The sequence below is a fragment of the Gopherus evgoodei genome, chromosome 10 (assembly GCF_007399415.2).
Source record: "Gopherus evgoodei ecotype Sinaloan lineage chromosome 10, rGopEvg1_v1.p, whole genome shotgun sequence".
Classification (NCBI taxonomy): Eukaryota; Metazoa; Chordata; order Testudines; family Testudinidae; genus Gopherus; species Gopherus evgoodei.
In genome coordinates, this window is record NC_044331.1 from 82441826 (window position 1) to 82465202 (window position 23377).

The following is a 23377-nucleotide window of genomic DNA, read 5'->3' on the forward strand; positions in this document are numbered from 1 at the left end:
ATACAAGTCTTATTTAACGGTGATAATATTGCAGAAGAGCCCCTGGTTAGAGTAACACAATGGAAGTTGAAACAAGCCCAGCTCTTCAGATTGGAGAAACCTTGATACCAAATCTGAGTGCAAACCTATTTTCTCTTCCTCAATGCAGTGTAGCATTCCAACTGTCATTTACATCAGTTTTTATTTGTACTAATTTCATTTGTTTGTAGTGTTTTTTAAAATCTTGTTTTCAAAAGTGATTTTTATGCTTTCAACTCTGCCTGGTTTTATGTTTTAATTTTTCCTTTTTGACATTTTTTTTGTTTTGTTTTACATCACCCTCTGGGATTCCCCAATATTGACCCTGTGACCTGTGACCTTTCAACCTCCATCCCTACAATGATTTCTTCCCTTCCTGTGACCTGTGCAATTACACCTCTTTCGGGGCTTGGTGCTTCTTCACCTAGTAGTTTAAGAATAGCCAAAAATGCAAGGCAAGGCTTGAATAACTCTCCTCCAGTGAAAGAGCTGAAAGAAGCCTCTGCAGTTGATGCCTTCCGATCCCGCAGCATCAGTGTGTCAGAACATGTGGTTCGCAGGTAGTGGCACTTCAAAGGGGGAGAATCCAAGAGCAAATCTGCACTTGGAAACTTTGCTGCAAGGGTGGGTGGGGGCAGGGTGAGCTTGCATGCGGGATGCTTGCATGACCTCTTCAGAAAATAATAATCGGGTCTGTCCACAAAATATGCTTTGGAAAAGCTTCATGGAGGTCCTGTGGTTTACCAATGCTGGTTGTGGTGGTGTTACATTGCCCTGTGCTTCGATTCAGTGGTGTTCTATTCACGAAAGCTTCTTTTATTGCAGAGTAAACATCGAGGATAAAAAGGTTGCATTCTGTGCAAGTTTGAGTCTTTGTTAACCGGCTTTTAAATTACAGCCTTGCAAAGGCAACTTGAAGCATGAATGTCGCAGTTTTCTGCTAGGATTGTGTGCAAACCTTCCCTGCAAGGCAGAGAGAAAGGTTCATTTGATTATTGTTGGGAAGAAGGCACACAGAAGTCTGTTGATATAAAGTAACTCACCAGCAGTGCATCTCCAGGATATTGTATCTAAGGGACAAAGCCGTGACGGGCAGGCCTTGCAAAATGGTTAATTTTTTCATGACCGAAGAAAATAGTTTGGTCATTGACTCTTGATTTGGCCATATCACATCTTTGAAAATTGTAAATCCTTTTCTCCTGTTTCTGAATTTGTCCCTTGAATATTAAATTGCTGGCTAGGAATATGATGGCTAGAAGTTTCTTTACCTGAAAATCAATGTTGTTAGGCTACAGGAAATAAGCATCAGACTGTCACTGAAATTGTATTGCAAATACTTTCCCTGTCTGTGATAACATGTTGGGTGGGGGGAGGGGAGGAGGCGTAGAAGTGACTATTGTGAAAATAGTGATTTTGACACTTCAAATTCTAATGTCCCTATTAGTCTACTACAGTATTGCATGGTTCTCTTCTATTTATATTTAAATTATAGGTAAGAAAACATTTAAATAATTACTATCTAATGATGCCAAAGAAGTTCCTGCATAATATAAACCCAACTGAGGTGCAGCCAAATCTTTTTGCAAATGACTGAGGCATTCCTTCTAACAAGTTCTGTAACACAGCCTGCTATTGCAATTGTTTCAAAATTGCATTGCTTAAAATACAATTGCTTGAAGACAGAATTGCTTTATATCAATGTACTAATTGTGTGCAGAGTGCAATTTTTTTGCCACTGGTTTAGCTAGATTTTACAGAACTCTGAATTTTATTTCTGCAATTTTAAATCAATATATGTGATGCTACCGTTTGCCTTGCTATTCTGCACCGCATCCCTCCTAGAGCTGACCCTGCTCAAATTGCACAAACGTCAACCATGCTTCCATTTCTTTCTCAAGATGAGCTGTCAGTTCTGGGGTGACACAGCTGTCATCTTCAATGACTGTATAATATTAGTGATTTGAGAATGATTCTGATGTGCCCTGAGTTTGATACGTTTGAACGTAGTCAGACCTATTGAGGCATGTGCATGTGTTGCGAATTGCTCCGTGGCTTAGTGTGGATCAGATAACAGTACTGTATCTGTTTTGCAGTGTAACTTGACACACTCTAAACTCCCTCTCTCAGTAGGATACAGACATCCATCACTAGTTCAAGCCTGGGCTCTGCAGATGAGAATTCAATGGCTCAGGCAGACGACAACTTAAAAAACCTCCACTTGGAACTCACAGAGACCTGTCTGGATATGATGGCCCGATATGTCTTTTCAAATTTCACTGCGGTGCCCAAGAGGTGGGAGTCAGTTACTTGTTGTGGAGTTAGCTATTCTTTGGCCTAAAGGTACGTCTCGCCTCCTCAGCAGTAAATTGCTGGATCAAATTTCAGGTTCTTATGAGCACAGCAAGTCTCATAGGCTTAACCCATCCCCTCTGGCCAAAACCTTCATTGACTTAGCATGAAGCTTGGCGACACAAAACTCCCCTAGCACTGTGGATCAAATCCTGTCAGGACTGCCTCAGCATTGAGCCTTTCCAGAGTAGATATGTTGAAAACCATTCAGCTTTTTTTCATGAAATCTCTAGCTACCTTTCTGCTCTGTGTGGTTTTTGAAGACACCCAAAGCACTTTCCCTATGAGCAGAGGTTTGCTTCCAGTACGTGGTCCAAATTTCACCCTCCTCACCTTCCACAATGTAACGCAGTTTGCCAAATGACTACTTTCCTTCCCATCAGAGACTGTGTGTCTGTGTGTGTGTTGTGTTTGGGGATCCTTCGGGATGAAAGGTGCCGCATGAATTGGAAACACTGACATTTTAGTTTAACTTGGTATCCTGGAAGGAGTCGTGTAGCAGGGATAAGGCCAGGAATACATTTGCAATGCTGTCTGGAAGCCAGAGAAGTAATTAATATAGGAGGCAGTGCGTCCTTCATCCTGCTGGAGCATTTTTATGCTTTACCAGTTTTATCTTGGTGCAGTTTGCAAGAAATGTCGTTATTTAAATGCAGAAAGAGCAGGAATTTTTTCAACCCCAGTGCAGAAAGTAAATTCCCAGCTGAATCTCTAGTGTTGGGCAACGTATGTGAGTTGTATTCACTCCAGACTGTATTTCCAGGTCTCCTGTGGGAGAGTTTCTCTTGGCTGGAGGAAGGACGAAGACGTGGCTGGTTGGTAACAAGCTAGTGACTATCACGACAAGTGTTGGAACAGGAACACGGTCACTGTTGGGCCTTGACTCTGGAGAGCTCCAGACCAGTACAGAGTCAAGGTAAACGTCACTCTTATTTTAACATTCTTTTTCCTAATGAAGCCAGTTAAAAACCATTGTGTTAGAACTGATTTGAAGTAACTGTTTTGTAAATAAAAGGAATGATCACATTTATTTCAGTCTGGTATGAATTATAATCCACTATGTTACTAGTTATCCTTCTTTCTCCCTGTTCCCCCAACCGTGTCATGTCATCCCATCCCATTCTCCCCACACTCCCCAGTCCAGACCCTGTTTTACAAGTGAGGCAAACTAAAGAAGCTCCAGCAAAGCTGGAATCTCAAGCTGGCCAGCAAGTGTGCAGAGGATCTCGCAACAGAGTCAGGTCAATGTCTGGTAAGCAGTCTCAGCTCATTTCTGTCCTTGGAGACTTGCAACCATTATTGGGCAAGTTTGATCTGTTTGTCCAGTCTCAGACCCAAACTTAGGCCATGTAAAAAGGCAAGAGTGATCTGATCACAGGACCCAATACTTAGTAATGAAGAACTAGAGTGAGTAGTAGCAATGAACGCAGGCTTTCTGAATGGTGGATTTCTGCCTGCTGGCCTTAGCCATTGTTTGGATGGTGAACCTGCAGTAAAACCATCTCTAGTAGCCAATTCCCCTGGCTTAAGAGACCAATGTATACATCTGCCAGGTTTCCAGCACAATGTACAGTTCATTCGTGTGAGATATAAGGATCAAAGATGCTATCAAAGTGCATAGAACTATTTATTACATGTTTTCTTGGCACTGAGTCCAGTTTTGTGTCTCTAAACTGAGCTCCCGGGTTCCTCCTTTCCTACCCTTTATGTCTTTTGTTTTGCAAGGTGGTCATGCCTTGCGTGTTGGTGCTTTAGACAGCTCAGCCCCCCAGGGGTTACGGAGTCCTGCTGCTTCTGCACCTCGAACAGAGAAGGCCACTCCTGGTGCCCACGCTCTTCTACAGAAAGAAAAAACAAACCTGGCAGCATATGTCCCACTGCTGACACAGGGCTGGGCAGAAATATTAGTCCGGAGGCCCACAGGTATGCCTTAAACAACTGCACAAGGGGGCTTCTGAGCTGTGGCTTGCTAAGAAATGGGAATTACATAGGAAAAAATATCCATGTCATTAAATGTAAATGGAATTTTTCCGTGCTGCTTAACCTCTCCATTCTTCATGTTTCATTTGTCAGCCAGGTCTTTGGAAATTGCACCTTTTAATGATGCAAAGTTATAAGATGCTCCTGTGAGAAGATTAAAATCCTTATGTAAACTAAATCCTGCTGCATTGGTGGGGCTGGGCACGGTGATGGCACTCAATTATCTGTTCATTCTGGTACTGCCATTTCGGAGCCCCGCTGGTTCCTTCTTATAAATCTAATTTCCAAAGTGCGAACAAGGCCCATTGCTGGAGTAATAAGTAAGTGCATGGCTGCTGTTTGTGAAGGAGTAGCAATGGTGCTGAAGGCATGAAGGTTAAAAAAAACATGGCAATCCCAAAATTCCTTGGCACCAATACATTCCAAAAGCCACATGGAAGCAAGACTTGCATATTTCAGCTCAAAGTTGTCTTGTGAGAGAATCGTTTAAAATCGCCTTCTATCATTAATTAAAATACTCCAGTAGTTGAAAGCCTTTAGGGAGCCGGCTTTGAGCTAAAGCATCAGGGCTAAAGAGTTTTGGGGAGGAGAGAAGCATGCAGCACTGGGGACTGATTCTCATTTAAAATGTGAAATTAACCGAGTCAGTTGCTAACTGTCAAGAAAACCCTAGAACTACTCAGCCTAATTTTTACCAGCAAGTCCCAGGGCCGTTGATGCTGCTGAGTTCAGCTATTTGAACTTTCTGTCTCCGAAAGGAGAGAATATCTAACTTCACTGACAGTTCCCCTCCCTTCCAGGTAACACAAGCTGGTTAATGAGCCTGGAGAACCCGCTCAGCCCCTTCTCGTCAGATATAAACAACATGCCACTACAGGAGCTATCCAACGCACTCATGGCTGCAGAGCGCTTTAAGGAGCACAGAGAGACGGCTTTGTACAAGTCCCTCTCAGTCCCTTCGTCCAGCTTGGCCACCAGCACATCCAAACCATCCCTTCTGCAGCGTTCCAATACAGGTGAGAGACGAACGTAGCGTGGCTCAGAGAGCCGGCACTCACTTGTATAAAACGTGGTGAGACTACAGCAGTCTTCTATCGTGAGTTACTGCAGAGGCTGCAAATCTAGTAGCACAAGATGGGGAGGGCTTAGCTCTCCTCATAAGCTTAGTATTGAATGGAATAAGCTGTTCCTGATCTCCCATGGCACATTAGAAGTGAGGTAATCCCTTTCCTTAAGCACCCCTTAGCTATTTCTTAGTGGTCTCAAGCTAAACATGTCCTGAGTGAAACTGACCAGAGCCTATTTTTCGGTCTACTGCTTGTTTTAAGGTTGAGCCAAAGCTTGTCCATGTGTCTGGATGGATCTTCTCCAGCATTCATGTTTTTAATTACCTCTTGCATAGAGTTTTCAGTTGGGCAATGGGTACTAAGATAATGGCCTACTACAAATCCTCCCGCTCAGGAGTCACTGCCGCTCTCTTTCGCAAATGTCTTCAGGATGATGTGGCAGAGCGCACATCATGTTAATAGCGGGGGTGTTTGCCTCTGCACTGACTTCTGTCTTGAGTCCTGAGTGTTTTTTTATTTGACTTTCTAGCAATGGGCTTTTTAAACATCCACTTCTCTGCCCCAAGGAGGCTTTGGGCATGCTTTGCACTGCGGCTAGCACTGGTACAGCTCCACTGGTGTTAGTAATGTTAGGAATCCTAATGTCCACTGACTGGCATTTCAAACCTTGTGAGCTAACCCTGTTCAGAGCAAATCTAATGGCCATGCTGCCTCCAACTTTGAGACTGAACCATGTAAGCAGCGGACAAGACTGTCTGGTGGTGTCAGCCATAGTGCAGGTTGTCTGAGAGCCCAGTAAAAAGGCCAGTTTCCAGATTCAGCGTCGCTAATAAGCCTCGCATATGCAGGATCTGATTTTAGCCTTTCAAAACGTATGCATGGAAAAACCCAGGCTGTTAAAACTTGAGGGCAAAATTGAATGGTGAATTATTTAATTTTTTAACACTCATCTGCTCCAGCAGGCTCTTTGATTTTTATGAACTCCTGCAGATTCTGGCGTTTAGACAAATGCTGATCAGTTTGGAAAAGCTAAAAGCAACCAACTTGAGACCCACTTGTTGGCTGCCACTCACACAGAGTTTTGAATCTGCAGTGAATTGTTTCAGTCATATTCATGTTCAGCTGATGTCTTACTACAAACTTACCATAATCAGTTGGCACAAAGACTTGTATTTAAGAAGTGTTGAGATCGTAATGCCAATGTATATATTCTTTTTAAAGAGGTTAAATCTCTCTCTGTGTGAACCTTTATCCATATCCTGCTGTTTGAAGTCTCCTACATACTTAAATGACCCTTGCAAAATTTGTGTACTGCAGAAACTGGCTGGCTGGGCTCATTTCTTGCTTGTGCTGGTGCTCTAGTAAAGTTGACCTCGTCCCCCCGTCGATTTAAAAAAACAAATCAGAAACTCCTTTTCTCTCAGAGAACAATTTCTGAGTCTGATTGTTTGAATATGTTTTATACCTCTTTATTTGTGTCAACGAGACCCTCTACCCTTAAGTTTTCCCTTTTTACATCTAGTGAGACTTTCCCAGCTTGTTCTTTGCTTTTATTTTAGTTTTTAAATAGGCTCCTGGTTACATTAAATTCTGTGCTTTTTAATTTTTTCATATAGTCTCTCCTTCCTTTTGATGTAGCTGCTCACTTGATTTCCCTTTGCAGTGGCTTCTTTCTCTTCCATGTACCAGTCCAGTTGTCAAGGAAAGTTGCACAGGAGCATATCCTGGGCAGGTATATATATATATCTTTAAGGAAAAAAAAATATTGCCATAGAAGAACACCTCTGATTCATAGAAACTGTCTCCCTCATACCTCATCACCCTGCCATGTTTCCTGTTTGTCCCTCCTGGTCTCATTACCTTCGACGAATGGGATCTTGACTAGCATGAAGAAGTTCAAGCCAGATACGACATTTGCAAAAACGAGTAACTTTAATGCAACCCTTTTTTGGGTGGAGTGAGGTCATCGCTCATGAGACTTAGACTATAGAGTGACATCATAAAATACCTGTGTTTCCTAACTTTTAAGTTAGATCTTGTAATTGGGTTTGTGTTCTGTTTATTAATTCAGAAGGTTCCTCCTTCTAGGAATAGCTCCTGCATTGCTGCATATACAACTCCACACAAATGAAATCCAGTGCTTCTCATTCCTCTGAGCATTCAACCAAAACTGGCCATGGGAAAAGAATCTGAAAGGAGATGCTGGTTAGAAAGTCTGAGTTTGAAACTACAGTATAATTGCTGGTTACAAGTTTTTTTTAAAAACAAAAACCAAAATCTGTTTCAAGCAGAAATATATAACAAACTGTAGCTTTCTGTAAATTCAGTAGCTGTGTAAAATCTCCCTCTTGCTTTGGGACTATAATCTATTTCCTAAATATTTCAGACCTGTAGATGGTAATCAAAATGGATACCTCTGAGCACTGCAGTTGCATTGCATTTGGCCTGCAATGCTTAATTAGATGAATTAAATCCCACCTGCCTTCAATGGAAAATCCTATGTGGAATAGCTGGTTATTCATAATTGTGGATTACTGTATTGGCACAATGCTATTAAAGTGACACACAGAAGCTGCAATACATTATTCTTCTATGGTCCTCTTCTTTGCTCATATTATCCTACTTCCCCCTATAGTGCAATTACTGAACATTCAAATTAATTAAAAACACCAGCGAAATTGGCAGTAATATTAGAACTAGGGAAGTGAAAAGTATGTGCAGGTGTGTTCTGGCTTGGACAGCTAACCAGATCAGCACGTTTTTTAGAAGGTATGTGTGTGCAATGCTAACTCTTAATTGCTTCTTGAAATAACTTTGGTCCTGCGAGCTGAAATCAATCCAGGAAAAGCTGCTTTAGTGACTTTTTTTTTTTTTTTGCTGATCTTTTTTGTGTGTGTGTGTGTGTGTGTGTGTGTGTGCTAATTTTTTTTTTTTTTTTTAATTTTACTTTGGAAAACAAATCTTAGCCTTTCAGATTGGTCTTCCAATTCTGTGTATACATAATGGGAAGCCTCCTGTACTTCAGCCTTTTCCTCAGGACAAAAAAACCAAGGCAAACAGAAGTCGTCTTCAGTCGAACGCATTCTTGTGTTAAGGCTTACTGTGTATAGTAGACACTTGGTTACCCCTTGCACTAACCTCTTCGCCATACACAGCGCTTACATGGAGCTTTCTTTCAGTCTGGTCTATATAATTAGCTATTTGTCTGATTGGAAACCACATGCAGACTTTTCCAATATTGCTGCAATACATGCATTAATGATGTCCTCCTGTCCTCTAATAAGGCATAGGCTGTTTAGCTTCTACTGAAGCATTCCTAGAAAACTCTCAAAATGCAAGTAAATTTTCTTGTTTCTCCCTCTGTATAAGGCACGAGAGCATTTGTTATATACAAGAATGAATACAAGGCTTATTCTTTGCCACAAGTGCATAGAACTTACGTTTTTGTGCCTGTTTAATAACAAACTTTAGTGCTAGTCTTGCACTTCCTTACATCTCTCTAGTTACTGTCTGTCCTGATACTTGAGTATTAATATGCACAAGAATCCATTTTCTCCGTTATCTTTCCATTAATTGTCCATTAGTAACAGTTTGGCACCACTGCGATTAGTGTGATAAAGCAGTTCTACAACCCTTTGGTATGAGGGTAAGTCGACCAATTATTGGGGAGGGGAGACCTCTAGCAAGTCTAGTGTGCCGTTAAAGTCCGCACTTTGTGATCAAAGATATATGATATACCACACATTGAATCCTAAAATCCTAGTAGGGAAAAGGCTGGTACTTCAGAGGAAAGGATGGGGTCCCATAATACCACTCCTCTCTACACGCCTCAGTTATCTGTTTGTGTCTTGGTAGAATCGGCTGTAGTTCTGGAAGAGGGGAGCCAGTTGGAAGTGGATTTAAAAGAAACCGATTCCCTGGTGTCTCAGGAGTTTGAAGACTTCAAGGCTGTGTGCTCTGAGCAAGCCATGGCTGAGGAGAAGTTCAGCAAACCACATAATGCTTACAGCAGGGTAAGGCTGTCACGCAGCTGGCTGAATATCAGTCTAATAACTTTTCTGTCCCACACCAGAGAAGGGGCTTTAATATACACTGCAGATTTGTATGTGTTCTCCATTTGCACTTTTTATTGTTTTAACTATAGCGAAAGGCTTTGAACTTGGGTAGATTGCACATGCAGTTATGATTGTGTGCTCAGATGGTCAATCCAAGGCCTTGCTGGCCATTTGCGCACACAGGAAAAATGGTAACTGCATGCGTATGGGCTTAGGTTTCTGTCCTGGTAGGTAGGCCATATCTGCCTATATTGAAGCAATAATACTTCAGTGTAGTGTAGTTAGTGGTGGCGATACTCTCCCTGTCCACTGGTGTCTTTTCCATGCATGTTCTCTTGTGAGTTTTGTCAAGGTGCTACTCAGAAAAACAGCTTTTCTTTGACTTTTTCTTTAAGTCCTCTTCAACATCTAGTCAAGAAGAGAAATCTCTGAAATCCAACGAACTGGTGGCCGGTGGAATTCCTATCGGCAGGGTTGTCCCTTCAGAGGATGGCAGAACTCTGGAAGAGCTCTCCTTCCAGCCTTCCCAGCCACTCAGCAAATCCAGCTCTTCTCCTGAGCTTCAGACACTGCAGGAAGTCCTCAAAGACACAAACGCTAAAGAAGCAACTGGAAGGCTGAGCACGGAACTGAAATCGAAATCTCAGTCTGGGAACCTTGAAGGAGAAGGGGCCAGTAGCTGGCTGAGCCGAGGGGATGACGCTGGAATAACTGGCACAGACAGACTGGATTGTAGTGTCCCTTCTTCCTCTCCCCGCTCACCCAGCGGCCACCGTCCTAGAGGGTACACCATCTCGGATTCAGCCCCTTCGCGGAGGGGCAAAAGGATAGAGAGAGATGCCTTTAAGAGCAGGACAGCAGCCTCCAATGCCGAGAAAGTACCTGGAATAAATCCAAGGTGGGTAGGTAGTTGCGGCAGGGGGCCTAAAAAGGGCTTATGGTGTTTCCAGGTGTAAACTTCATTTTAACTCGTGTCTCAGAACTAAGATTTTTAGAGGTTTAGCTAGACTTGACCTCGTTATCTCTAGCTTGCTTGCTAGCATATATATACCTGCCCCTGGAAATTTCCACCACATGCATCTGAAGAAGTGGGTATTCACCCACGAAAGCTCATGCTCCAAAACGTCTGTTAGTCTATAAGGTGCCACAGGATTCTTTGCTGCTTTTACAGATCCAGACTAACACGGCTACCCCTCTGATACTTGTTTAAATCCGACACAGAAAAAGGTTTTCTGGATCTTACAAAACCTAAACCTGAACAGACAGGAGGTATAACTTCCTATAATAATTCAATCCATGTTTTGGTACCTGTAATCTGAATTTTGGGCAAAAAGAAATGTGACAAACATCTCAACTGCTAAACTTTTTGTTGTTGTTGTTGCTAAAAAGAATTAATTTGGATTAACAATCCTCCCCATTTGGAATCAAAACACACATGTGCAATTTGAATGCAGGAGAGCTAGAAAGCAAATCAACTATAAACCAGTGAACCAGAGCAGTCTCTCCGTCCGAGATGAATGAAATGCAAAATGGTAAGCAGCATGAACAGTGGGGAGGAAAGTAAATTAGATTGGTTGTTTGAGCCTAGCGGTATCCCAGAGCACTAATTTGAAGATTTTTACCTTGCTAGTGGTATATTAATTTGTGAAATATTCAGAGGAGTCAGGAGCCTAAGAGAATTCATTAATCTTCTAAATGTGAAGTTAAACAATGGCCAATGAGAAAGGGTTTGGTTTCCACTCCTTTGTCTTTCATTAGATCCAGTGCCCTTTCTGGTGTAGGGGAGTCGTGCTGCTGCCATTGATGAGCTCTTTGATTTTATGGTACAGTAAGTGCATATACAGAAACTGTAGATGGAGCAAATACCTGCCGTGCCACCACCGGAGGGATTGTGCAGTGTGAGCAGCTGATCTCAGACCTCTCCTAAAGCGCGGTTGTACGCCGCAGATTAATGTGGGCTTATTACAGGGTAACAGGATTTAATTTCTCTTCTTAGCTTTGTGTTTTTACAGTTATACCACTCCCCGTTCTTTGGAGATGAATCCAACAAGCCCCTTTTGTTGCCAAATGAGGTAGGCAATGATTTTAAGTATGGACACTTGGAATGACTGCTTTAATCACACTTGCCTTTAAAAAGCTACATAGATACTAATTAACCAGTAAAGGGGCTGGATGGTGGCAATTATGGGTGGTTCCTTCATGGCCCAACTGCTGGAGATGTAAAATCTTGGCTATCCCCGATGAACTGATGATCCTTGTTTGTAGTTATGGATTGTGATTTCCCTCCCCTCTCCATTTCTCACAATGCTGATGTACTGCTATGATGAGATGGCTCAGTTCCCGCTCCTAGAGCCAACAGCGACCAGTTAGCTTGCCAAGCAGTACTTTTGGTCTCCAAGGGCAGGATTTTTGTCCCCATAGTTCTAGCTTGCAAACAAGTAGGTGTGTTGTTGCTTTGGTGGTAACTGCACTAGGCAGTGTGTGTGGGAGAAGGTGGCCAAAACGGTGGTGGTGACCAATATGACAGACTGGAAGTGGCCAAGGGGCATTATCCATCGCAGAAATAGACCAGAATAAAACCAGTGTTCCGTGGGGAAGTACATCGCTGTAGAGGTGGCACAACGCGTAGAGACCCTACCAGTAACGTATGAGTTTGGGTTGTCATTTCCTCGGTCCAAGTAGCAAACCAGCTGGGAGAAGCACAAATAATGGGTGGGCTAAAGTACTGTTCTGTGTGACAGGATTATCCAAGAAAGGTGTTTTCTAGAACTGACCCTGCTGTGAGTTCTCTGTGCTCAGAGTTAAGAAGAGTCTATCAGTTGCCATGGCTGGTGCTTCAAATACATTCAGTTGTCAGGCGATTAAATTACTATGAACCAGAAAAAAACAGAAAAGGAATAATACACCCTATTAAACACTTCATTATTTGAATCAGTCGGAAACTAATATTATATGTGTCTTTCTGTGCTAAATACCTTTATCAAGGAATAATTGTGTGACAGTCAGGAATCTCTCACTACACATGCCCTCAAGGTCTCTGGTGGGGCTGTTTTATCAGTGCCATTCAAAGAAATGACCGGTGAACGTGTTTTAATTCTAGACATTTGAAAGCTCGGTGCAGCTCCTAGATCAAATTCCTTCCTATGATACCCACAAGATTGCTGTGCTCTATGTAGGAGAAGGACAGGTGAGTTCTCACACATACAAAACTCAAACTTTCACTAGAGGCCAAGCAGCTTCACTTGAACTGCAGTAATTCCTACCCATTTTAAAGTAGCTTCTTTTTGTGTTGTGGCTTCCCAGTTTATACAGAGTGAACCCAAGCGATTGCAAATTGCCTTGAGACCTGCGGTCTCACCTTAGTACTTGTTCATAGTGCTCTACAAGCACCAACTGCAACTTTACAGTAACTGGGCTTATATTTCACTTCGTCCACTGTATCTCTTGCTAATGTCATTTCTGAGTGGCTCTTTGTGACATTGGCTTTTCTTCCACGTGGCCAGCTCTAGAAGCTTTTCAGGCTAAAAAAATATTCTGCTAGCCCAGCCCTGACTCAGTGAACACTTTTGTCACCCACCTGTTCTGCCTCTACGGAGTCTGCCCTTGTGCTCTGCTTGCCAGTTGCGGAGTCGGTTTGCAGAACTTGTAAGGAAGTGAATATGTTTTAACAGTCAAAAGGTGCGAGGAGGTACTGGAACCTCCTATATGAGACACTCAATTTTTTTTCCTAGAGCAACAATGAGATCGCTATTCTGTCGAATGAACATGGCTCCTATAGATATACGGAGTTTCTGACCGGCTTAGGGAAGCTCATTGAACTCAAAGATTGTCAGCCTGATAAAATTTACCTTGGTGGTCTGGACGTGTGTGGGGAGGATGGTCAGTTTACCTACTGCTGGCATGATGACATTATGCAAGGTAGGACATCCCAAGTAAAGGGTTACACTTCTTGGGGAACAGGAATAATGCCTGAATGCACAAGTCAGCGGGTCTGTACACCTTTAAACTTTACCCTGTGGTGCCAAATTGCTTCTGCGTTCAGGGTGTGGTAAAGAGAGGGATTTCCTACCAGCTTCCTGAGTCTGCCTGGGCTCCCTTTCCATGTTGTTCAATATGTTTAATCTTCTGCACTGATGACTTCGGAGAGGCTGACACACACATTTATATTAGGCAAAAAAATCTCACATTTTACTCTGAACATACAGACCATATGAGACATGGGTTTATGTCCGTACTTGTGTCAAATCAGCCTTGTTTCATGGGCCACTGGAACCCAGATGATGTATTATAGCAGCAACATACATTGAAATCGTGCCAGTGTTTCTTCAGAGAACGATATTTAAAGCTGAGTGCTGTTGTCAATGTTAATCTCGTAACTGGGTGTTAACACAGCAGCATCACACGATTGGCAGTGAAAATAAATACATTCAAAAGTCTATAGTACTTCATTCTTTCTGTACGCAGCAGATTCTCCTCATCTGTGCTGCTGTGGCCCTACAGAAATTACTGTAAAGGACTTTTTCCTTAAATCTCTCTTGTATATTGAGATAAGTATGCTAATAAATGTAGGGTAACGGGATGCATCTGAGAAGGCTAACTCTTGTGGGCCAGATCAGCCATTTTGGCCCTGATATAACTGGAAGCTGTTCCCAAATTACACCAGTTTCAGAAGTCCCAGAGGGTCTTCTCCACGGCCTGAGAATTGGCTATAGCGTTGTGCACTCTGACACGTCCCCAGTGCAGTGCAAAGCATAGGATGGGGTCTGAGGAGCTGGCCGACAGTGTTCAGCTCTTACAAAGCAGCACAGATTTGTCAAAGCAGCACAACATGAAAGCTCAGCTGTCAGTTTGACTTTCAGACAAATACCATCTACAGAACATTACCGCTGTAAGACCATAGGTATCCTATCAATCTCTGTTCCAGCATCACCTGCAATAAAGTTATTAACTGCATCTCCTATTTTCTATCCCAGCTTGTTTTTGTTTGCTTGATTTTTTTTTCCCCCTCCTCCCCCAGCCATTTTTCACATTGCAACTTTGATGCCCACGAAGGATTTGGATAAATATCGCTGCGACAAGAAGAGGCACCTTGGGAATGACTTTGTTTCCATAGTTTATAACGATTCTGGTGAAGACTTTAAATTGGGAACGATCAAGGTATAAGAATTTACCTCTGCATATAAATAGGGCCCTACCAAATTCATGGTCCATTTTGGTCAATTTCACCATCATAGGATTTTAAAAATCATACATTTCATGATTTCAGCTATTTAAATCAGCTCTGAAGGCAGCGCAGAAGTAAGGGTGGCAATACCGTGACCCCCTAAAATAACCTTGCAAACCCCCCCCCCCCCCCCCGCAAGTCCCTTTTGGGTCAGGACTCCCAGCTTGAGAAACTTTGGTCTCTCCCATGAAATCTGTATGGTATAGGGTAAAAGCACACAAAAGACCAGATGTCACGGTCTGTGACGCGTTTTTCATGGCCGCGAACTTGGTAGGGCTGCCCTACTTATTAAACATCTGTTGGGCTGATGCAGCTCACTGGAAAGCATCCAAAGATGAACAAGACTTTCCACTTGCATGTCAGCAATGGGTTCTTTGTAAAATTGTTAATCTCTTCGTGTGTTGTCTAAAGCTGCAACACCAATTCAGATATTCCTTTGAGGGGGGCAAATTCCAGTCCTGGTCTCTCCCCCCCTCCTCCCGCAGGGACCCTGATTCTCCTTCAGCCAGGGAGTCTTCCCTCTCTGTTACCCACACAGTGCATGAGCCAGTGCCGCCAGGAGTCAAGTTCTGGGCAGACTTCCCTGCGCTCTGCCATACAGGAACAGACAACCTATGCACCAGATCACAACGCCACTCACTGACATTTGGCTCTGCCTGCATGGAGGGGCATCAGGGTCATAGTTCAGTGGCATTGCAACCACGCAACCAAGCAACACTCCAGACCACTCTGTCAACAGCTGTACTGATTTAGTACAGGACCCCCGCTTAAAAGTGGTCGGACCCTGGCTTGCACGGCTCCATGGCCTGTGGAACTTTTAGCGAGTGCAAATACCTGGGGTGGGGGGAATGCTTCCCCTCCCCCAGCCTCCTAACTGGCGCCGCTGGTCTAAAGACTATTCGGTTATGAATTGGGACTTTTAACTTGCTGTATTCAGACTGCATCAGTGGATTGCATCTGTAGATGTCATAATGGTTGCCAGTAAAATATGCTGTAAGTGTGTGTTATGCTTCTGTGTTACAATATTTTGTTTCCTCCCTAGGGCCAGTTCAACTTTGTGCATGTTATAATCACACCACTTGACTATGACTGTAACCTGGTGACGTTACAGTGTCGGAAAGGTAGGGTTAGTTCTCAGAGAATGTTTCTACTGGTTCGCACGACAGCTTCCTTAACTTCATTCGAATGTTTGTACAAGTCTCCAGGTGGTAGAATTTTAGAATCGTAGAAATGTAGGACTGCGGGAGACCTTCCCCTGCCCTGAGGCAGGACTAAATATTCAGAGCCAATCCCCTCCTGTAACAGCACAGCCCATATGGGCATTTTACCTAGCTTAGGTAGACCCTTCCTGAACTGTGATTTGTACTCCCAGTAAAGCATTCCAGCTCCCTTTAGAGGAGCCCATTAGGAGAAATGCTCCAAAATTGTGTCACCACCTAGTATTGGGGGATGCAGCCAATCAGTAATTCTTCCCCACTGGACCATAAGACAGCTATCTTCTAGTTAGGGGGATGCATGGAGTCCCAGCTGGTGAACAGAACGCCCCCATTTTGGCTTATTCTCTGCACACCGATATAGTGACACATTTTTTTGGCAGGTTGGAGGAAGAAATCCTGGTGGCTAGTCCCCCTCCAACTTCCTTCCCCGCAGTGCAGTGAGCGGCCCTTGAGAGCTGGACATGGCTCCTCCTGGCTCTTCTGAACATCAGTTGGAGGGGGGTCGCAGCTGTTTCAGGGCTTACTCTCTCGTTTAGGGCTGCGTGTGGGACTTTTACAGCCTTACCAGATCCCACATTGATCCCCAGCACGTATAACCAAGAGGCCAACCATACACCCACACCCTGCCCGCAATACACTCCTCTAATGAAACCACTTCCAGCCTGAGAAACATAGCTATGAATATTCTGCCCCTGCCTCTGTGTTTTGGGGGAATCATGGATTATGACTATAGGGTTCCTGGGAAAGGCCTTCTCTATGGAGCAGTCAGAGCTTGGGAGCCCCCAGAGTATTGCACCCTTGTGCCCTAAGCAGTGTTACAATAGAAGCTATAATACTTTATGGAGACCTTTTTTTCAGGGCAATTGATTGGAGAGTAAAACGTACTCTGATTTCTCACTACCTTGACTCTAATACTGGAAATCCTCATGAAGTTGAATGTGTCACATCCCAGTACCTATAATTACTGGCTGATTCTGGCTTTTCGCCTTTTAAAGTGACGATCTTTAAATCTTTTCCATTTTAACATACAGACATGGAAGGGCTGGTTGACACAAGTGTTGCTAAGATTGTCTCGGATAAGAACCTGCCGTTTGTAGCCCGCCAGATGGCCCTGCATGCCAATGTGAGTACTGTCTGGATTCTCTTCAAGACTGTTACCTTTCTGCTAGGATCACGCTCTGCCACTCCAGGGACATTAATGCAACTTTGCCAAGAAATTAAACTCTGAGAGCTCTTTCCGTTGAATAACCAGTTGAGTCAGATTTAGCATCTGAATCAGACTGAGTTTAACTTCAACGACTAAACTAATTATGTTGTGTAAACAATTTATAACTCTTGTTGTCATGGGACCTGTGTTTAAAACTTCTTTTCCCTTGAATCAGATGGCTTCCCAGGTTCACCATAGCAGATCGAATCCTACAGATACTTACCCATCAAAATGGATAGCGAGGCTACGTCATATCAAGAGGCTCAGGCACCGGGTAATTCAAATTTGTTTTTCCTTCCCTGACATATTGCACATCTGGAACGCTCAGCACAAGTAAGCACAATTATTACTATCTGGAGAAGACAAGAATGAACTGTCAAAGGCCTGTGAATAAGTTAAAGGGATGTCGCCTTGAAAGCTTCATGCTTGTCTACGCTACAGGGAAAAGTTGATCTAAGCTATGCAATTTGAGTTATGTGAATAGCGTAACTCAAGTCGACATAGCTTAGATCTACTTACCGCGGGGTCCACACTACGCGACGTTGACGGGAGACGCTCTCCCATCGACTCCACTTACTCTTCTCAATCCGGTGGAGTTCAGGAGTTGACGGAAAAATGATCTGCGGTCGATGTAGCGGGTCTTCACTAGATCTGTTAAATTGACCACCGATGCATCGATCGCCATGTGTAAGTGTAGAAAAGCCCTCAGACTAACCAAACTCTAGTGAGAATGATGTGGGTAGATGGGGTTTGAAGCTACAGGCCGCTAAAGAGCCCTCCATTTCCATTGGCTACAGTGGGAGTTGAGGACACCAGGTCCTGCAGGGTTGTGCGTGTGACGCAGTGTTCAGATGCAAGTGGCAATAGGGGGATCTGTACCTACTAACATGTCGAGGAGGAACTGTAGGGATATCCTGCTGACCTGTTCCTCTGTGACGTTCTTTCAGATCCGAGAGGAAACCCAGTACCAGACACCTGGCTTCCCCCTGATGCAAATGCACCCTTCTGCTCTTACTAAACCCCCTCCCCAGGTACCACAGGACCCAGCGTCAACCTATGAAACTGGGCAGAGAAAGAGGCTGATCTCCTCGGTGGATGACTTCACAGAATTTGTGTAAATCCCCATGTGATCAGTGTCTTCCCTCTGGCATGCAGTGGGGGGGGAAGAGGGGAGTGAACGCTCTTGACCCTGCACACTAATTCAGCACTGCCACAGGGAGACAACGGGGACTTGGCAACCTCAGTGTGGCTGTTACCTTGGTGTGAACTAGTTCCTGGACCGCCATGTGACTGATAGACATCGTCGTCTTGACTTCGAGTCGCCCACCATCATGAAAGGAGGATTTTCTAGCCTAGCTGGAGAATCCCAGAGTGGACTGAGCCTATAAATTTGGTCTTTATTTGGCTAGAGACATGAAGTGAAGTTTAAAGGTATCCATCTCTGCTAGCAGCTTTCTTGTAAAATTTAAGCATTTCTCTAAGCAGGAGCAGGCAAAGCAGCAAGCCAGGATACTGTTCCGCACTCATCACTTGGTAGAACGATGCAGAAGCAAATGATGTTTTAACCCAACCAAATGAAAGCTTCAGTCACAGTCTCTGGACACTTGGGATCTCCATTTCCTCTACATGGGTGGAAAAGCTCTATTAGCATTCGTGAGAGCTGCATGCACTTTCAGACTAGTTCTTAACACCAGCTCTAATTATAGGGATGTCTACTAGCTTCACAAGTTACCTGTAAAAACTGCAGCTGCCTTTATTTCCCAGGAGATCTCCTTGCTTGATGACATCTCCATGCGTCTCCCACTCCAGTGAAATTGTTCTCTCAGACCTTAATGATATAAGCAGGGAGATGTCTGCAGGTCAGTGGAGAGGCAGAATGGTAATCAAAGCTGGTATGGAAATCGCTGACCATGAATAAACTGGCTTGTAATGAAGACTCCGTTAAACCCAGGATTCCAAAGACAATTTGGGCCAGTTTTAGAGATTATGAGCAAAGGATTTAGCTAGAGGCCCAGCCTTGCTTCTAGTGCAGTCAATGGCAAAGCTTCCTTTGACTCCAAGGGCAGCAGGATGGTCCCCAAGAATGTGGCCAGGATGCTGGGAAGTAACTTGACCCGTTTGTGCATATTCACACACTGCTGAAAAGCACTCTTCAGAGAGGTGAGTGGACCTAAGTAGATAGCCCAGTGTGTGACCAGGGTGCACATGACTGTTCTTTAACCTGTTCTGTAATGTGGCCTTGCCAGAAATCTTTCTCAAATGCAAAATTTCCTCTTCCCTTTTAAATGGCCCTTGGTTCTGGTTGGTGGCAGCATCGCTGTATTGGACTTGTCATATGGTGACGGTCCCACCTTTGGAAATCAGCAGTTTGGATTGTATGTAAAGGGTCCTTTTAATGCAGGTGTGTGCCAGGCCTTTCAGAAGTAGCATGTCTTGTGGTGAAAGATAACGGGACACTACACTACCATAATGGGAGAAGCTATGTAAGCTGGAACGTACTGTGACTACTTTATGGTGTGCTCTTGTCGCTCCTCAGTGACTGCTGTTTTCATCAAAACGAGTGACGAGCTCTTAATTCGCTAAACAAGATGACAAACTCAGTGACTGGATAACAGTAGTTTGTAGTGACTGAGTAACTTCTGAGTAATTTGAATGGAATTGAAGGCAAAGCAATCAAAAGCTGGAATTCTTTGGGAGACTTTTTGGAGGGAGGGAAAGGGGAGCTAATGAACAATGCATGACTGTCCATTAACTCATGTGTACATCCTGTTTTGCGTGTTTATGAATTGTAAGTGAAATAAAAGTATTTGTATGGTTACTGGGTTCTTACGGGTGTGGGCAATCTCTTGTGTTGCATGTCAGAATCACTCCAGATGAATCTCCTCTGTCATTTGACAATAAGACCATTTTTCCTCTGACCTGTGAAAGGTGTTTGCTACTAGAGCCGCATTTGTCCAAAGAACAGGTACAGGATGGGCGGCAGCAGCAGGACAAACTCCCACACTACCTTGCCAGTTCGCCTCAACCCTGATTGGGAGGGATCACTAGGAATAAGCGTAGATTAGTTCTCATGGCCCATTGGCCTCTCAAGACTGTCTTTAAGGAGGCCAGTGATGAAGTGTAGACCTGTGTCTGAGCAGCACTGGACTGGGAACCTATGGACTCCGTTCCCAGAAGCACCACTTTGTAAAGTTTTTGGGTGCTGCTACCTGGGGCTGGATTTGAAACAGTGACACAGAAGTAAGAGGCTGACTCCCCTCCTATGAATTTTTCAGATGTTAAAATACATAATGGTATGTAATCATTTGCTGCAGTTGCAGGAATGCTGCTGTTTCCCAGTGACATACATGGAGCCACATGTGACCTACGTTGAGTCCATGTGCCAGATGCATGCTGAGCCATAAGCTAGCAGCCGTGAGTCTCTTTTACATGGAGCAAATTCTGTATTCGTTTTGAAGTAGAACATCTATCAAAGATCTCAAAGCTCCTTAATGAAGTAACATGGATTAATTACCCTGCTCCCAATTTGTTACCAGTAATCAAAACCAGGTATTTTTCATGGGTTTGAATTTACTCAGTATTTGAAGTTGTCGAGTTGGACTAGCTCTGAAGCGAATAGCTTTCAGACCTTTCTGTCTTACTGCAGCACAGTACCTCCTAGATGCCTACTTCAGACAGTGGTGTATATGGAACGCTAACAGGCAAAGAGGATGTCATGGCAGCTTCCAGCAAAAGCATAGCAGACACTTCCTTAGCAGTCCATGGTTTTTTATTTGACATTGTCGTTTCGAAGAAACATTCCCACAGTTACAAAATAGGCTATTTTGTTTGCAAATGTAACACTGACCAGAAGGCAATATTTTGGTGCATTGGTCCTGATCATCCATTGCTACAAAAAGCATTATATAGATTTCCCACCCGCCAACCTTCACCCCTTAGCTAGCTGATAGGGTTCTTCTGTATTAAGCAGCTCGATACTGTTGCATCATTGTGAGACTTAAGGCAATAAATAAGAAACCATCTCTTGGTGACTATAAACACAAAATATACATTCAAGAGTATCTATTAGTTAGGGATGCAAGTCAAACGTATTGCTGTAGACAAGGAGTATAATCTCATGACTAATAGTTCTGGCTGCAGCTAAGCTCAGCTTTCGTATACTTGCTACCTTAACTGTGACACTTCAAGGAACCCCATGCTTGTGGCTAGCGGCTCTGTACAAACAAGTGCTCCTCTGAGAACGATGATAGCTTTAAAGCTGTGTGACTGAAGTGTCCGGCTTTTCGGAAACACCCGTGTGGGCTCTAGAGCTGCTCCACCTACTGGGATCCAAGAACAGTAGTAGGGCAGTTGTCCTAACCCATCTTTGCTCTTCTACAGTTAGAAGAAGCACTTGGTAAGACTCATTCACACCACCATACACACGTGCACACAGCTAGCTGAATAAGAAACTCATTCACGTTAAGGCCTAACTTGAGAGAAACTTGGCTCTTCACCTTGGGAGCATCCTAACTTTAACCTTTACTGCCACCTACAAGCTTACAAAAGGCCGTGCCAACCGCTTTGGCTTTGTTTGCTATCATCTCTTAACTTTACAGTCCCTGCGTTAACTGTGTTCAATGAACCTCCTCTGACAGAGTCTATTCACGGCTTTTGTGGGAGAGGGGCGTCTAAATACACTATCTGCTGTAGCCACACTAAAGCTGACAACAAATGTCTCATTTTTGCCGTTTATCTCTTCAAGGTTCTATTAGACTTTCAAAGCCCCTGGCAATTAATTGATACATTCAGCCTCAGTACCTAGTCCCTGCAGATATCATTTAGCTCTTGAAAATTACAGTTGGTTGAGAGGCCTCTCATCTCAGATAGACGGTAACCATCCTCCAATACTATGTTTTTAACTGTTATGTCTACGGCCTGTCCTCTAGACCACGTGTTTAGTGGAGCTGTAAAAGTGGAGTCTTTGGCTGGCCAGCTAATTCTGTTCCCTGCATAGGGGTCAGACTCCTAATCGGAACGACTAGAGCAATGCTATCTAGTTTAGTGGGCAATTGTTTTCATCCATGTGGGAAGCTGTTAGCAGTCTTGTGTCATATGAGCATGGGTATTTATAATCAGGGAGGATCATTTTATTGTGTTCTCATCTGGCCTGGCCTAGGCTGGTGATCTGTGATCTCATAAACATTCTTGCAACGTGGGAGGGAGACTCTGTGGTAATATTTTTTTCCTAAACAGCACTCCAAGCCCTCTGTCCTCCAGGTGCTATCTTCCCAAATGAAAAAGGGGGAAGCGAATTGGTTCAGCCGGCAGATAGGTGGTGCTAGTGGCCATGGGAATGCTTAGGTGAAACAAACTTGGTGAGGCTCTCATGTTCACTGCAGCATTGGGCAGGGGAAGTGTCCATCTTAATTGTAGAAAAGACCTAAGTGTGGAAAAAAGTTCCTAGAGCTAGGGTAGGAAGGATATTCGAATAGTGAAATTCCCACTAATATAGAACTAGACCTTCCCTTACGTGAAATACCTTACGTAAGGCTCTTAGAGGCACTCGTCTGTCTTGTGCTGGCTTTCCCCCCACCGTTTGGACATGGTGCTAATTCCCTGATTTGTTAACAGTCGACACTCATCATCTGATTTCTAGAACCATTTCTCCTCTTGAGGCTAACCTTCTCCAGACCCAGACACTTCTTACATTAGAAAGTGCGCTGTATGTAGAAAATGGAATTGAATCACAAAGAATCAGTTCCGAGATACCCTATTATCCCATTACCACTTGTTCGAAAGAAAGCTATAGCAGGCATGTTGGAATGTTTGTTCATTTTAAAAGGCGGCGGATACTTGAAAATCTTCCTTAATACAGTAATACTGGTAGAAGTTTGCCTTTACCTCCAGTCCTTTCACGCTACTTAATTCTCAAACCTTTCCTCCATGAACTTCCAAAACTTCCTTGAGAGAGTCATCAATTAAAGGCAGAAGAGGGACCATTAGATGAGGCTGACCTGCATAACACAGGCCAGAGGATTTAATCCAGTTACCTCTGTACTGAGCCCAAAGCATTGGGTCTGTCTTACAACCTCCCCCTCCTTGCAGTGAGGTGAACGAGTAATCCCTACGGTACAGCTAGGGAAAAGGACTCCTGGAAATTATGACTTTGTGCAAGGTGTCACAGCACATGTTGTAGGCCTAAAAAGGCTGAGTCCTGGTTACTGTCAGTTAAATCACACACCCCTTCCCTTCTAATTTGATAGAGGAGCCTGTCTGCT

General features: G+C 43.7%; 1 protein-coding gene across 11 annotated transcripts in view; it reads left to right on the forward strand.

The window, feature by feature from the left end:
* Positions 1-19942, forward strand: part of TSC2 (TSC complex subunit 2) — a 61781-nt gene extending 41839 nt beyond the window's left edge. The window contains exons 26-42 of one of the 11 annotated variants that reach the window (XM_030579096.1): positions 447-578; positions 2146-2310; positions 3131-3283; positions 3507-3619; positions 4093-4290; positions 5148-5363; positions 7078-7146; positions 9270-9427; positions 9865-10367; positions 11466-11541; positions 12570-12656; positions 13201-13387; positions 14487-14626; positions 15736-15814; positions 16942-17033; positions 17293-17391; positions 18065-19942. In XM_030579096.1, the coding sequence (XP_030434956.1) occupies positions 447-578; positions 2146-2310; positions 3131-3283; positions 3507-3619; positions 4093-4290; positions 5148-5363; positions 7078-7146; positions 9270-9427; positions 9865-10367; positions 11466-11541; positions 12570-12656; positions 13201-13387; positions 14487-14626; positions 15736-15814; positions 16942-17033; positions 17293-17391; positions 18065-18235 (2638 nt within the window). In that variant the 3' untranslated portion in view covers positions 18236-19942. Of the gene's footprint in view, positions 1-446; positions 579-2145; positions 2311-3130; positions 3284-3506; positions 3620-4092; positions 4291-5147; positions 5364-7077; positions 7147-9269; positions 9428-9864; positions 10553-11227; positions 11542-12569; positions 12657-13200; positions 13388-14486; positions 14627-15735; positions 15815-16941; positions 17034-17292; positions 17392-18064 lie in introns of those variants that run through there. The other 10 variants (XM_030579091.1, XM_030579090.1, XM_030579092.1 and 7 more) reach the window with 10 other exon arrangements.
* The last annotated feature ends 3435 nt before the right edge of the window (positions 19943-23377 follow it).